Genomic DNA, 16,437 nt, shown 5'->3' on the forward strand with positions numbered 1-16,437 from the left:
TCCTCGTTTACCGAATGGGGATAATAGTGGACCCTTAGAGGATTTTTGTGGGTTAAATTAAGTACCATCTATAAATCCCTTAATATGGAATCTGGTACATAGTAAGTACTCAATAAGTGGTGGCTGCTATTCTTTTTTTTAAAAAAATATTTTTTATTCATTTTAGAGGGAGAGGAAAGGAGGGAGGGAGGGAAGTAGGGAGAGAGAGAGAAAGAGAAAGATTGATATGAGAGAGAATTGATAGGTTACCTCCCATGCACACTCTGACCTGGGACTGAACCCACAACCTGGGCATGGGCCCTGACCAGGAATCGAACCAGTGACCCTTTGGTGCATGGGATGACACTCAAACAACTGAGCCACACTGGTCAGGGCTATTCTTATTTTTATTACTAAACCAGAGCCATAAAATAAGCTCTTCTTTTTCTTTCTTTCTTTTTTTGAGAAGGAAATCAATGTAAGGCCAGAGAGGAAACATAATAAAGCAGAATTCCCTAAAGTGACAAGAAAATATATGCTGGACACGAGGAGGTAGTCTTCCCAGGACGAGTATTGTGTGGTAAATTGCATTTTGTATTTCATGTCCTGAAGCTCTTTGGCTCTAGGGAATGAATGTGAGAAGTTTGCAGAAGATTTCATGTTGTCAAAGAGCTCATCCATCATTGCTCAGCTTCTGGTTAGGGCATAGGACATGAAAAAGACTTCCTTTCTGCTCAGAGAGCAAGAAATCACTTGATAAATCAAAGAAAATTCAGAATTTTCTTTAAAACCTTTGAGTATCTGTGAATACATACTCTATAAGAGTCTAAACTCCAGAGGAATGAGTTCTTTCTGGGCGAGCAAGTGATCCAGGATGCTTCATACCGTGAGTGAGTCAGCTACGGAGGTTGACTGGGGGCAAGGCAGGTGAGAGGGTGGGCCTGCTGGAGGCAGAGGAGGAGCCTGCCACACTTGTGAGGAACCTATGGGCTGGCCGGTTGGACTGAAATCTGAAGGAGACTGCAAAGCAAAAGCCATCCTCTCCACCAGATATTTCTCTTAAATGAAATTTTGCTGAGCAAGCAGAGGCTGGGGCAAGACGTGGAAAGCTGGAGATCTTGGGATAGTGTGGTTTTGCAGCTTCGAACACTTGTCATTTCAAAGTGGTGCCATCTCCCAGGCTCCGTTTTTCCCTTCTTGCAGCAATGGAGCTGCAGGAAGTTGGGCAGTGGGGGAGTGTTGAAAAGCAAAGACGGTTGTTAGGTTCCTGGTGCTTGAATTTCAAGACCCTTCTAGAAGGACCATAGCCTCGGGCCTGCTTCACACTAGCTTAATTTCTGATTGGGTCAAACTAATCAGTCCCTTATCCCACTTGCCTAATAGAGGAAAGGATATTAACAATCCAAAAAGTCTGTGTATTTCCTGTTGTGAAGAAGCAAGAGAATGTGATCTATAGTCAAGAGAAAAATCAGTCCAAAGAAACAGACCACACATGAGAAAATACTGGAATTTTCAGACAAGGATTTTTGAATGACTTAAAAATAAATATATTAAAGGGTTTACAGTAAAATGTTAATACAATTGAAGAAGAGAAATTTCAAAATAGACTTGAAGAGTGTTAAAAGGAACCAAATGGAAATCCCAGAACTGAGAACTATATTATCTAAAAATTTTTAAAAATGATCGGAGGGGATTAACAACAGCCAGTTGGTCACAACAGCGGAAAGGAGCAGGGAACTTAAGCACAGGTTTAATAGAAATCAACCAAGCTGAAGCACAGAGAAAAAAAGACTGAAATTGTTCAGCGTTCTATGTCCTTTGTGCTACCCTAGTCCAGATCCTGTCTTTTGAATTGGATTGGCAGGGTTTTCTCAGTGTGTTTGTTGTAAATACCCAGGCAACGTTGGGGAGGAAAGACCTTCTGCAACAAAGTGACTGATGCTATTCTTGCTGGACCACAGTTTCAACTGAATGGACAGACCATTTGGTACAGCGGGGAGGGGCTTTAAAAATGGTCTGACTGGGCAGATGTTTGGTTCTATCTTGTGCAGACATTCATTCAGTTAATTAATTGAGCACCTACTCAATGCATATACAGGCGTGAACATGACAGGCAAGGTCCCTGGTCTCACAGAACTGTGTCATGGGGGAGGCAACCAATTACATAAAACAATCCGTAAAGTATCAGCGTGATTGGGATTATCAGCCGCATCACGGAGTGAGCTGTGGAGTCACTCCTGGACGTCTGGTTGTTTCCGAAGAAGACCTGAGCCTCGCCCCCCCACCCCCCACCCCCCATAAAAGCCACCACGTAGCACTTACTGTGAACCAGGCATCGTTCTCTGTACCTTCATGCACTAACTCATGAATCCTCAGCACAGCCATTTTACGGGGGAGGACGCTGAGTCACAGAGGGGTTAAATGCTGCTGCTGCTGTCACGCAGCTTGGAAATGGCAGCGCCAAGATGCCACTTCAGAGGCTGGGCCCAGAGCCCAATCTCTTCTCCTCTCTGCCAAATCCCCTCTGGAGGTGAGAGGCACTGACGCTCCTCACTCCGAGGGCCTGTCCGGGGGCCTGCAGGTCGTGGTATGATGGACCAAATCACGTGGAAGGTGCGAGCTTTCTCCCAACTCCTGGCCGGGTGCATGGGTCTTTCCCATGTCATCATCCAGGCATTTGTTCTGTCATCATACCTGGGATCCTGGGCCTAATGGGTTTAGGGCTCCAGCCAATGATGTAACGAGGCTCTTAGGATCCCTGGGGCAGTGGCCAGAACCTGGGCTGTCCCTGTCATCCTTGTACCAAAATAGTGTCTCAGATCCAGACAAGACTCAAGAGAAATAGCATTGCTTTCCATTTATTGAGCATTTCTATGGACCAGGCACCATGCTGAGTGCTTTAGATACAATATCGATCTCATTTGACCCTCAGAACAAACACATAGAAAAATAACAGCATGGCAGTCGGTGCTGCTATTGTTCTCATTTCCAAATGAGGAAGCTCCTCGGCTGGGAAAATCTGGAGAGCTTGTCTGGGCTCACACAGCTGGTTAGAGGCTGACCCGAGATTCGGACCCAGGCGGCTCCCCAGGCTGCCGCTCAACCACCGAGTCCTGTCTCCCGAGCCATCTCTGAAGGAGGGAAGAAAGTGCAAATCCCTCTCTTGGGTCTGAGCGTTTTCCTTAGTGCTTTCTTTTCCTCCAGAGGAAAGATTACAGAGAAAAAAAGAAACTCAGCCGCTTCTCAGAAGGATGTTGTGTCTCTCTCCGGCCCCCGACCCCTTCCGTGCTGGAGACAACAAGACTTCTGTCTGAACGCTGCGGGTGTTCGTGTCTTTGGGAACCTTCCAGCTCCCTTCCTCGTTTAGAGTTCCTTTCAGCTCTGCAGAAGCCGGGCCTATCCGGCTCTCTCTCCTGTTTGGCTTGTAGCAACCGGGAAGGGTGATGAGTGGGTGGGTGGGTGGGTGGGTTGGAGATGAGTCTAAGATTTGAGAGCCCAGTGGACAGTCTGACTTCGCTGGCAAATTCCCCTACACACACACACACACACACACACACACACACACACACACACACCCCTTTCCTCCTCTGCAGCAAGACATCCTCAGGGAGTCTGAGCACGGATCCCGGGCCCACTGCCGGCCCTGGTCTTTCAGACACAGGACCACCTGCTTGGTTGGCCAGCAGCACTTCCTTGGCGGGACGCTCAGCTGGGCTCACTGTTCTGCCCGAGACAGAGGTGCAGCTCGTACCCTGCACGCAGCCCGCCACCTCCCCTGGTCGGGACAGAGTGGAAAAGGGAGCTGGCGCAGCCCCTGTGTGGGGTGGGAGCGGGGTTCCTTCCTCCTCTCCCCTGGACCTGATACCCCTCCCCCAGGCACATTGCTGAGAAGTGGCCTCTTGGTCTCTGGTTGGTTGGAACCTGTCCCCCATCTTGGTGCCCACTCTGCCCTCCCCTCTGGAGTGAGAAGGAAACATCGTGACGCGTAACCGAGATGGCCCACGTGGTGTGGGATCTTGGCTCCTGAAGGACAGCCCTGGGCCTGCAGGAGCAAGTGGTCTAGCAGCAGACAGTCGGGGGCCGGTGTCTGGGTGGGGCTGGGGCTCGAGCCCTCCACAGGCTGCGTGAGATCCTGGGACGAGCCCATGCCTGAGTGGTCTTGCCCAGGAGACCTGACCAGGGCTGGGCAGCGGCTCCCCCTGGACATGGGGGGTGGGGGGTGGGGGGCGGGATGCTGCTGTCTGGTTCCAGCTTCTGCACGCGGGCAGCAGCATTTGCTGCTGGTTCTGGCGTGGGTCCCTGCAGGAGGTTTGCTGTGGGAGCTGAGATTTCACGCCTGGCGGCTGGGCAGCTTCCAGTCCCAGGGCTGGAGGCTGTGCACGAAGGTTTCTTTTTCTGGCCCTCACACCCAGCGCCTCATTTCCGTAGCCGGGCAGCAGATGGGCGTGGGCGAGGAGGAGCGTGAGGTGTGCAGGAAGGAGGAACGTGCACTCTAGAAAAGCAGGGGGAGTGGTGACGAGCCAGCGTATCTTTTTGGGGGGTGGGGGTGAGGGTGGGGAATAGGGCAGAAAAATTCTGCTCCTCCAAATGGAGTGGGAGGTGGGAGGGGGCTGGGTCAGGAAGCCCCGAAGGCAGTTTAAGTTACCAGTCGAGATCCAGCATTGGTTCTTGACAGACTCAAGTTCAAGGCCCCGCTCCGTGGCCCGCTAGCGTTTACTGATTTTTCTGCTGAGGGCTTTCTGTGCATAACTTGATTCAAGTCTCACAAACCTTATGACGGAGATACCAGTTTTATTCCCGTTTGACTTAGGTTTGCTGAGGTTCTAAGAGATGGAGTAGCTTGCCCAAGGCCACACAGTCAGAGAAGGTAATGCTGAGTCTCAAGCCAAGGGTAGGAGGATGCTGAGGTCTCCAGATTCACCAGGGCTTTCCTGTTGGAACAGTGATTGACAGTCTTCAGACTTCCTGGCCATCTGGCCTCGGGGAAGTCCCATCCTTAGTGTGCACATCTGGGAAATGGGGAGATGAATGTTGCTCTCCTTGGTTTCTCATGGGGATTAAAGGAGAGAATGTCTATGAATCTTTTCGCTAGTGCCTGGCCTATCATGATATCATCATTTAGTCATTCGACACCTATCTATGGAGCACCTGTTATATGCCAGGAACTGTTCTAGGTGTACAGGCTAGAAAAGATCCCAGCTCTACCAAAAGGATTATAGATCTGGATTTCTATATAGACCAGGGATAGATAAACCTCTTCTGTAAAGGGACAGATACTAAATATTTTCATCTTTTTAGGCCTTTCATCTTTTTGTCTCTTGTTGCAACTACTCAACTCTGCTGTTATGAGCTTGAGAGCAACCATAGACAATGCATAAAGGAATGGGCATGGCTCTGTTCCAATAAAACTTTATTTACAAGAATAGGCACTGGGCCGGTTTTGGCCCACGATCATAGATGGCCAACTCTTGTAGAAAACATTTATTTACATGACCCAGATAATTTTTTTCTATAAAACCAATTCAAGACATTTTCCCCAAACTCTTTTTATAAAACTGGGGTGCATCTTACCTATGCTTTTCCAGTGGTTTTCAAATCTTAGGGCTCCCTTGTAGGTAACTCAGGGGACAAGGGTGATGACGAGGGTGGAGGGCTTTGGGTCTCTGCTTCTGCTTTAACCCAGAACCCTCTTGGGCCCATGTTTTGATTGACAGTCTTCCTAAGAGTTTGTTTGAGAAAAGGGGGTTGGAACCTAGAAAAAAATGAAACCCGTTAATCCAGCCCAACTGGTTAGAGACTGTGTCCACCCTCCAGTATCACGCATTAGAGAGGCATTGATTACATAATTGGTCATAGAACAAATTAATTTTCTAACTGGATGGAGGGGACTCAGCAAAGAGTAGCTTTGGGGCTCTATTTGTGGGGTGGAGAAGGTGCAGGGAACACAGACCAAAGGGTCATGTGTAGGTGGAGACTCTGGACGAAAGCCACCGTGTCCTGTAGAGAGAGGTGCAGGAAGGTCAGCTTCCAGAGCCCATGAAGGTGGAGACCGCAGGCTGGCCTTTGGCGAAGGGGGATGACAGCGTGGCTTGTTCATAGTCAGACACAGTTAGGTTTGAATCTCTCCTCTGTCACTCAATAGCTAGGCCAGTTATTCCTCTGGGTGTCCATTTTCCCAGCTGGGACACTGGAACGATGCCCCTTCCCTTCTCAGGCTGCTGGGTGGATTCAAACCTACGCATCGCTAGGTGCTTCAGAGATAGTTCTTCCCTTCTCCGTTTCATTCTCAGGGTGTGGGATGAGCTCACAGGCTCTTTGAGACTTTCCAGCATCTCTTTCCTATTGACTCAAATGCCCATGCCCCAATCTTCTCTCCCCAGGATGTGGCCAGGTTCTGCGAGCCTCGAAGGGTCAGATTTTTTTGGAGAGCTACCCGCTAAATGCTCACTGCGAATGGACCATTCACGCCAAACCTGGGTTTAACATCCAGCTAAGGTAAGGGGCTGGGGTTATGAGGAAACACAGTAATGGGACTGAGGGCGCTGGATCCTAGTGACCCAGGGGGCTAACTAAGCATCAGCACGCTATCCTCAAAAGCAGAAAATGTATATTGGAGCCTTTTTCTTTAACCTCTCATTGATTTAGTGGGATAAGGCCTGGTCAAAACTATAACCAATTAAATGCTGTCATTCACTGCCTTATAACAGTGGGGCTCCATTGATTTTGACCCAAAGACAACACAACAAAGCAAGATACTGAGAGCCATCTACTCATGCCCAGATCGTAACCAAGTCTTCCTGTTCTCAGAGTGCCGGGCTGGGTTCCATGGGAGGGAAGTGAAGAACTAAAGGGCACAGGTCTAACATTCAGGGGATTTAGACTCGAGATTGGGGCTCATGCTTGTCACAGATCCTTTCACGGATGTTCTCGGAAAACAGCCACCGCCCCTCACCCCCCGCAACAAATGAACCAGTTCTCTCACTTGTGTGGAAGATAAGTTGTTTCTCTAATGGGCTTTGAGGGCCGTGCAAACGTTTAATTTGTGCCCTAGTCCAAAGTAGAGACCTGGTTTTATTGTAACTGTGGAGAAGTAGCACAGGAGAGTCCTGATGGTGAGAATGTTCACGGCTGCCTGGAACAGGTCTTAGTGCCTGGAACAGAACGTGGCACACCGCAGGGGCTGGGTGGATAGTTGTTGCGTGAATAAATGTTGAAAGAACTGTTCTCTGCCTCCTGTGTCACCTCTACTACTCCTCTCTAGGCACAGTGGAATAAGACAGATGCCCCACTCTACTCTCAAGGAGTTTGCAGTCTAGTGGAGGAGTCAGGCATGGGCACGCGCGCGCACGCACACACACACACACACATACACACACACACACATGCACACACACACACATACCAAGGAGATAAAAATGAGAAGTGAAAATTTGTATATACGTCATGAAGAAAATACGGGATCTCCTTTGGAAAGAGTCTTCAGGGTGGCTTCTTTGAGGGAGGAGTAGTTCAGCTGTCCCCGAAGAAGCCAGCATGTACAAAGGTTCCCTGCATGGCATACGGCACCCCTTCACCTGGGCGCGCTCTGTGTGTGCACACACATGCACACAGTGTATGTACACACACCTGTCCACTAAAGTCCTGACTCAAGCCATCCAGGACCAGTTCCCTATCTGACCAGGTCAGTGGCACCCAATTTCCAGAGGCCTGTGCATCATTTGGCCTCGAATTGCCCAGGGGTCTCAGGACTACCTGGGGCCCACTTGGGTCCCGCTGTCACCTTCTCCGCCCACAGGTTTGTCATGCTGAGCCTGGAGTTTGACTACATGTGCCAGTATGACTACGTGGAGGTCCGTGACGGGGACAACAGCGATGGCCAGATCATCAAGCGTTTCTGTGGCAACGAGCGGCCAGCTCCCATCAGGAGCATGGGCTCCTCGCTCCACATCCTCTTCCATTCAGATGGCTCCAAGAATTTCGATGGCTTCCATGCCATTTTTGAAGAGATCACAGGTAAGGGCCACGGAGACACATGCAGCGCTTTGCGACGATGCTGCACACAGACGCCTCCTTTCTGTGTACCGCTCCCCTCCCTGCTCAGCCTTATTCAGACCTGGCGTGCTGGGGTCTCAGAAGAGCCCCAACATTGAGCAGGAGGAGAGGAATGGTGAGGTATATTTCAGAAATGTTCATGGGAACCAGAACTAGGGATTGTTTTCTCCCCTATATAGCTGCTGTAGCACAGAGAGGCTGGGTAATTTGTCCAAGGTCACGCAGCTATGGGGGTGGAACCAGAGATTTATACCAGTGGTCGGCAAACTCCTTAGTCAACAGAGCCAAATATCAACAGTACAACGATTGAAATTTCTTTTGAGAGCCAAATTTTTTTAACTTAAACTTCTTCTAATGCCACTTCTTCAAAATAGACTTGCCTAGGCCGTGGTATTTTGTGGAAGAGCCATACTCAAGGGGCCAAAGAGCCGCATGTGGCTCGCGAGCCGCAGTTTGCCAACCACGGATTTATACACAAGCAGTTGGGTTCTGGAGCGCCCACTGGGGGGCCTGCCATGGTTACGAACATTAGCTTTGGATCTCTGGCAGATGAAGCCAGGTGACCTTGGGCAAGTTCTTCTACTTCTCGGGGCGCAGTTTCCCAAGGGGTGACTAAGGAAATAACAGTAGATCCTGCTCCCTTAAGAAGGCGCTGGGAGACAGAAAGATGAAGGGCCGAGCGGGGAGTCTGGCCCATAGGAAGCACTCCACAGCTGCCCTGCACCAGGCGTGCTCTGAGCCTCGCTTTGCCCTCTGTAAAATAGGTATTAAATGGTTTAAGCTACAATGGTAAATGCCACTTACTTTACGCGTGACTAACTCTAAGCCTGACTTTGCCTGCTGCCTGGTCCGGGTTAGGAAGTAGGATTTAACAAAAGGGAACAAAGTGCTCCATCGTAAGGGATCAGCCCAGCTCTCATCGTCTGGGATTGGATTGCATTCCGAGAAGTTCTGCAGAAGGGAAGTCCGGTTAATGTCCTTTAATACTAGTTGTGTTTCCCCACCATATTTGAGCCCAGAACTCTCACCATCTCAAGGGACTACTGTTCGCAGAATGTGTCTTTGGGAGTTCTTGAGCACACGTTCAGCAGTGTCCTGAAGATCACCTTCCACTTCCTTTCCCCCAGAATCCAGGCTGCTGGGATTCCTTGAAAAAGATGATCTAATGCTACCCAAGGATACCCGGCTGGCGTGGCTCAGTGGTTAAGCTGTGACCTATGAACCAGAGGGTCATGGTTCGATGCCCGGTCAAGGGCACATGCCTAGGTTGCAGGCTCGATCCCCAGTAGGGGGAATGCAGGAGGCAGCTGATCAATGACTCTCTCTCATCATTGATGTTTCCATCTCTCTCTCCCTCTCCCTTCCTCTCTGAAATCAATAAACAATATATATCGTATTTTCCGGCGTATAAGATGACTTTTTAACCCAGGAAAATCTTCTATACGTCCAGTCGTCTTATACGCCGGAAAATACGGTATTTAAAAAAATAAAGCTACCCAAGGGTGCTCTGCCCCTGGAGTCCCTGGAGTCCCTCTGCGGGGGTGAAAGGCGCTTCTGCTTTCGTCATGGGTGTGCCTGTTTGCAGGACCCCAGGCTTAAAGAAATGGACACGCCACACAGTGGCACTGAAACTGCCTTTTCTCTTGCAGCTTGTTCCTCGTCCCCTTGTTTCCATGACAGCACATGCCTCGTTGACCAAATGGGATCTTACAGGTGTGCCTGCCTGGCAGGCTACACCGGGCGGCGCTGTGAAAATCGTGAGTGACCCTCGGGAGTGGGAGCTGACGTGTCCCGTGGTGCTGGCGTGGAGAGGGCTTGGGGAGCTTGCCGCGTACGCTGTTTCTTGGTGTCTGGGATGGTCTGTCCAAGGTGGCACATAATGTGGACAGAATCCCAACCCCAGTGTTCACTGGCCGTGAGAAATGGATGTAAGTCACATCTCAGAGTGAGTCCTGGCTTTAAAGCAAGGGAGCCATGCCTTCTCATCCCCACTGCAATCAGGGATCGGCTAAGGGCTGGCCTGGGCAAGCAGGAGAACATGGCTCGCTTCCTAAGCATGTGGGCCAGGTGGTCCCAGTCGCCTTTGAGCATCAAAGAGATGGCAGGTGCAGGCCGTGGAGGTGAAACAAGATAGCTTGGGGTGGGAGTGGGGGGGAAGGGGCCCACAGAGAGAGTCAGAAGGCCTCTGAGGGCAGAGCACCCACAGTGTCTACATCAGTCCCTCCTCGCTGGCATGCACAGGTATTTTGGGACATCCTACAAAAGGGCCTGTTCTGACAGCATTCTATAAAGTTCATACTTTTTTCTCTATCACATTTATCCCTCCTATACTCTCTCCCCTCTCCCTCCTCCCTCCTCCTTCCCCTCCTCCCCTCCCCAATCACCTCACTGTCATTTATATGCAGGAGTTCTTTTTCTTTTTCCCCTTTGTTGCTCAATCCCTCCATACCCCCTGCCCACCCCCTTCACCCCTGCCCAGCGCCATCAGCCTGCTCTCTATCTATAAGTCTGCCTCTATTTTCCTCATTAGTTCAGTTTGTTCATTAGGTTCCGCATATGAATGAAATCTTATGGTACTTGTCTTTCTCTGACTGGCTTATTTCATTTAGCATAATGTTCTCCAGGTCCATCCATGCTGTCACAAAGGGTAAAATTTTCTATAAAGTTCATACATTTTTTAATTGAGTTCATGAATTTTCCTTGCAAACCATGCAGACGGCAGCCATGGATGGTTTCAATAGTGTGTCCTTGAGTGTGCCATTGTGTTCCGCTAAGAGCAGCCCTTGCTTTGGCTTGGCCTAGCGGAGCTAAGGGTGGCTATGCCAGATGCTTAGCAAATGGCATTCCCCTTCGTGGTTCCTGCCTCGTTTCAGCCTGCTGTGTTGTGTGCAAGGCAGAGAAGAGAAACGTTGCTTTCTCTTTGTTTCAAGACTTGCTTCATAGAGTGATTCTGGAGTCTTGGCAATGGCAAATTCTGAAAGTCAGGGCCAATTTAAAAAAAAAAAGGCTCAATTTCTTGATAATGTAACTGCACATTATCGATAAACAAAAGGTAAGATTGGATAAAGAAAAGTAAAGTACACTAAGTATGCTAAAATGTCTTCAAGAGCTGGGTCTCTTATTAGGGAGGGAAAAAAAATTGGTCCAAAGGTTGTGAGTAAAATATTCATGCTTAGTTTATGAACTAAATGGACTTCCCAGAATTATTATTCTTTCCTGGAAAAAAAATCAAAACAAACATAATGAAAAGGAATATAAAATATGTCATTATGAACTGATTCATCACTCGATTCACAAACTGTCTCAACTCAAAACACCAGCATAGATGGACAAGAGAATGCTTCCTGGCCACTCATCAAAATGTTCTTCCCAACCCATAATTCCCGTGGTCCCCGGGAGTTGTAACTGGGTGAAGGTATTGGTGGTGGATAGCTGATATGTCATTTGCTGGCATCAACGTGGGGACCAAATATCTGATTATTTTCTATAAGGCTTCAGCTTTTTGTTTCCCTTCTGGAAAATTCAGCATGAGTTCCAACTAACTCAACGAGGGAAACATCATGAAAATTGTCAGCACTTTACCTTGTAATTTCGGAACAAACCTTAACCATTTTTTTCCACAGCAGTCTATCACCTAAAAAAAAAAAAAAACCACAAAGAAAGGGGGGGAAATCTTTATTGCTTTTCTCATGAGTATATCAGCGAACTAAAACTATCTCCCTGGAGGAAATGCTTTGAAGATTACCAAACCCAAACATGCTGGGTTTCCAGAAATGTATTTTTTTGAAAATAGCTTTAAAAGAACCGAAGCAAATGTTAGTGAGAAGTCCATCTTGTATTTACGGAGTACCAACCCTGCAACGCTGCTGCCTCAATGCTCTGTCCTCCTGAAGTCCTGGGGGAGTGTTAGATGCTCCTTGGAGCAGGAGAGAAACGTTGCTTTCTCTTTGTTTCAAGACGCAGAGGGTGCAAGGATGCTGGCCCATCCAATTCAAAAGTGGAGGCGAGGATCTCACACTCCCCACATCGCTCACAAGCTCTCAGACGCCATCTCACCACGGGGCTTGGTGAGACTTTATGCGACCAGTTGATGCGTGTGGTTATCGTGTCTCATCATCGAGTCCTCTCAAAGGACCTGGCTTCCCAGGCGAGGCCCACCTGTCGCTCTTTTCCAAAGAGAATTCTGACGTATGTGCGTGCCTGTGAGTGGGAGTGGAATAGCAGTCGGTTTTCTAGTTCATTGTAGAAGCCATGCCTGCACATCCTGTATATACTTGTGACAACAATCGCACAGTAGAGAGATGTGTAAAATAGAAAGAGAACATTGCTTTTCCTGACCAAGCCTGGCTCCCAGCAGTTAACAACACGAGTATCCTTCCAGACTTTCTTCTAGGGTGTGCAAACTGAAGTTGTCTATATATCACCATTTTAAACCTTTGGTTCTCAACTGGGGGGGATTTTGCTCCCCACTCCCACCCCAGGGGACCTTCGGTGATGTCAGAAACATTGTTGGTTTGTCGTCATTGTGGGGGCGGGGTGCTCCTGGCATCTGGTGAGTAGAGGCCAGGGGTGCTGTAAAACATCCCACAATGCACAGGGCAACCCTCCCCCCCCCCCAGCTCCCCTGCCAAGAGTTATCTTGTCCAAATGTCAGTTGTGCCAAGATTGAGAACCCCTGTTTTAAACAAAAGTGGATGAAAGCTCACATACAATTTTCAACTTGTTTTCAGTGCCCGTCTCATGGATATGTTTTCCAGGTCAGTCCATGTTGGTTCAGATGTCTGATTATTTTCTATAAGGTTTAGGGGTTTGATTTTCCTCCTGGGAAATTCAGCACAAGCTCCAACTAAGTCAGTGAGGGGGAAATCTTGAAAATTATCTGTGGCACTTTACCTTGTAATTTCGAAACAAGCCTTAACCATTTTTTTCACTCATTTGAAACAACAATAGCTGTGCATTCCAGTGTGTGGATGTAGATACAGTCATCTATTCATCCAGGTCCTTAATATGCACCTGTTACTGTGTTTGTTTGTTTTTTACTATTGTGAAGAGAGCCATAATGACTGCCCTAACCGATCTTTCTTGGTTCACATGTGGAGGTATTTTTGTAAGATAAATTCGTAGCTGTTGAGCTGTTCGTTCAAAGGGTGTGGAGAGTTACACGTTTGAGAGGTGTCCCCAAAGTGATCACTGAAAGAGTTTACCGATTTTCAAAATGAGCCGTTATAAACAGCAGTCCAGAAATAAGAATTAGCAGTTGCATTTCAGAAACTGGGGTCAAGCTGGAAGTGGATTGATTTTCAAAGGAATTCCGTGGGTCTGAAAGGAGTTTCTCCCTGGGACTTCCTGGGGGCAGTAGATAAAGAATAAGAAACAATCGCCCAGCCGGTGTGGCTCAGTGGTTGAGCATCGACCCATGAACCAAGAGGTCACGGTTCGATTCCCAGGCAGTACATATGGCCGGGTTGCAGGCTCCATCCCCAGTTAGGGAGCGTGCAGGAGGCAGCCGATCGATGTATCTCTCTCATCGGTGTTTCTATCCCTCTCCCTTCCTCTCTCTCTAAAATCCACAAAAGCATATTTTTATAAAAAGAGAATAAGAAACAATCCGTGTTTAGTTGGTAAGAGGGTGTGAGAGCCGCAAATACAATATCTAAGCGCTGCTCTGCTCAGACTTCCCATTAATTTGTTCCCAAGGAAGAACAGCTTTCCCCTGCTCCCAGGTGACCTTCTCTGAGAGCAATCAAAAGGGGCGAGTGGCTCCCCCTTCAGCACTGGGGCCAAGCCAGCCTCCTGCCAGCACCCTCCGCGACCCCAACCTCCTTGGGCCACCATGTAAGAAACCGAGGCCCCTTTTTTCCTCTGAAGTTTCCTGTTTCTTTGTATGGGACACAAGGACAAAATAAGTTCTTAAGTAAAGGGTCGGAATCCTGTTTTGAGGAAGTGGAGAGCGGCGGATTCATCGCCTGCTCCAGTTTCCATGTCGCCTTTGTTCCTCTGGCCCAGTTGACGAGGCCGGGCCTTCCCCCTGCATCCCAATGAAGCGCGCTGAACCCGGCTGACTCTCGGGCACAAAGCTCGCCCTGCGGGCTCTGCTGCGCCTGGGAACACAGCACAATGGCCTCCACCAATTAAAGGAAGACGGGGCATCTGGATGCTTTGGGGGTTTGGAGCGGCAGGAGGTTTCCCACTAGCCTGTCCCCAGGGCTGGGAGAAAAGCGCCCAGGAGGAGAGCACACTTGCTGCTTCAGCTTCAAAGGGGCGGCCCGTGCTTCTCATCAGAATCAGCGGTCAGGAGATCTGCGGTTTTCATGGAAACGTTAACGCTGACCCCCCAATGAGCCGCAATCCCCTCTCCCATCACAGAGAAGTGATAGGCTCTAGGACCACTCAGCTGAGAGGTCATAAAATCAGCTTACTGGCTTTTTGGTCCAGAGCCCTATCTTATCCTCAATACCTGGAACACGGGAGCACCTTTGCCCATCGTGACATGGAGCACTCAGGGGACGAGCTTGGACCAGAGGACAGAAAGACCTCGGCTTGGCTCTGAGCCTCTAATTTTTCAGTCAGGTGACCCTGAACGAGTCATGGAACTCCCAAGAGCCTCAGTTGATAATGTTCAGAAAAATAATACCAAATGCTTCTCAGAATGGTGGTGGGGATGGAATGACATAAGATACTGAGCTGATGTAAGAGGAGCCACTATTGTTCTTACTACTCCGGTCCCCTATTATGGCCATTGGCAGAGAGCAGGGGATCCTCCAGGGAAAGGGGTAGGGCCACAGCACTGGTTTCTACAGACTAGATGATTATGGCAGACTTTCCTCAGGGCTCCTTAAGGAAATTCTTCCACAACTCCCTACGGTTCCTCTGTGAACCGCCCTTCCCACATCGTTGCCAGACACAAAGCATTGCCACCGCCGTACCTGCATGCAGACGAGAAAGTTCTGGTTTTAAAAGGGCAGGTAGACACAACCAATGCCATTGTCAGAAAGGAATCCTGGGTCCCAGGAGAGGACACCCACGCCTGGCATGATGGGTGGGGAGCCTTCACAGACAGGACAGCCCAGCAAGGGGGCACTTAGAAATGATCGGTGGAATCGTGTTGGGAGGAGCTGGAAACTCCAGAGCGCGTTGCCCAAACATGATCACGTTATCTGCTCGGCCTCCCTTTTTCCTCATGTGGTTTTTCAGTCGTCACTCATATAACATGTGGTGGGCGTATGTCGGCCCCCTAGTGGTCATAGAGGAGACCCGGACTCCAGAGCATCACTTACGTTTTTTATTAGTGGGATAGACAAGGCAAAAAAAGGGCATGAGCCTTGCCAAGGCCTTCACGGCGGCTTTTGCTTTGGCAGGTGCGCCCACTGAGGCAGGGCTTAGTGCAGGAGGCAGATTTTACTTTGGGTCTGGACTAAGGGGTAACCCATGGTTCCTGGAATGGGCCGTATGAAGAGGGAAGAGGGTGCAAAGAGTAGAAGATGAGGGCCAAGCAGAGTTAATGTCTGATGGAAACAAACATCCCTGCCACCATGGACCCCGAGACTGACTCCAGCCCCTTGACAGAGGCTGCAGAGCCCCCCCCACTTTTCCTTAACAGCCCCTGCCTCGTGGGGCATGTGCTCCCCGCCCCTCACTCTGATTCAGAAGAGGAAAGTTTCCTCTTTGTAAAACACAAGGCCTCCCTGTTGGTATCCGAGCATTCAAAACAACAACAACTGTAGTTATTCTTCTCTCTACTCAGCGGCAGGCTCTGCGCTTTATGCGGCATTGTCTTGTTTAATGGTCACCACATCCCGGTGGGATAGGAGCTGTTATCCTCCCCGCTTTACACATGCATCCAGCCTAAGCCTCTGAGGTCTGTTAGGTACCAGAGGAAATAAGGCAGGGCTATGCAGCATAGATTTTTTTTCCCCTTCTATTTGGCAGAACCACAGAACAATTCCAATCTTAGCCTTTCTCAAGTGCAGAGGAGCATGTCACGTGCCGTCTGGTTCCCAACACCAACTTCCTCTAGTAAGGCCTTCGGTGATGGTGGTGATGAGAACTGCTAAGAGGGCGGTGAGAATCCGTCATCTCGTAGGATTCAGATGGGCTCAGCAGCCCCAGGCTCCTCGGCAAGGCCATTCTCTTTATCCCCAAGGCTAGCAGCAGAGTTGCTCAGTTTGGGCCATTTTCATTGTGAGCATCTCTTATATTTTGAAGGTTGACTAAGAACACCCCCGGGGGACATTTCCCCCAGCAGTTTAGTGTTATTACCCACCCCCATGACACCCCCAGAGCCGACTCAGAAACCTTCTGAGGTGTGAGGGTGCCCCAAGAAGACTCTAACCAAGCAGATCCATTAGTTAGAGGACAGCGGAGTGCCTACCAGTCACAAAGGTGACCATCTCTACCAAAGGAGGA

General features: G+C 49.3%; 1 protein-coding gene across 1 annotated transcript in view; it reads left to right on the plus strand.

Moving 5' to 3' along the window:
* Positions 1 to 16,437, plus strand: part of PAMR1 (peptidase domain containing associated with muscle regeneration 1) — a 62,878-nt gene that overhangs the window by 27,409 nt on the left and 19,032 nt on the right. The window contains exons 4-6 of the mRNA XM_008146803.3: positions 6,360 to 6,474; positions 7,775 to 7,992; positions 9,681 to 9,788. Of these exons, the coding sequence (XP_008145025.1) occupies positions 6,360 to 6,474; positions 7,775 to 7,992; positions 9,681 to 9,788 (441 nt within the window). The remainder of the gene's footprint in view (positions 1 to 6,359; positions 6,475 to 7,774; positions 7,993 to 9,680; positions 9,789 to 16,437) is intronic.

This window comes from Eptesicus fuscus, chromosome 13 (assembly GCF_027574615.1).
Source record: "Eptesicus fuscus isolate TK198812 chromosome 13, DD_ASM_mEF_20220401, whole genome shotgun sequence".
Lineage (NCBI taxonomy): Eukaryota > Metazoa > Chordata > Mammalia > Chiroptera > Vespertilionidae > Eptesicus > Eptesicus fuscus.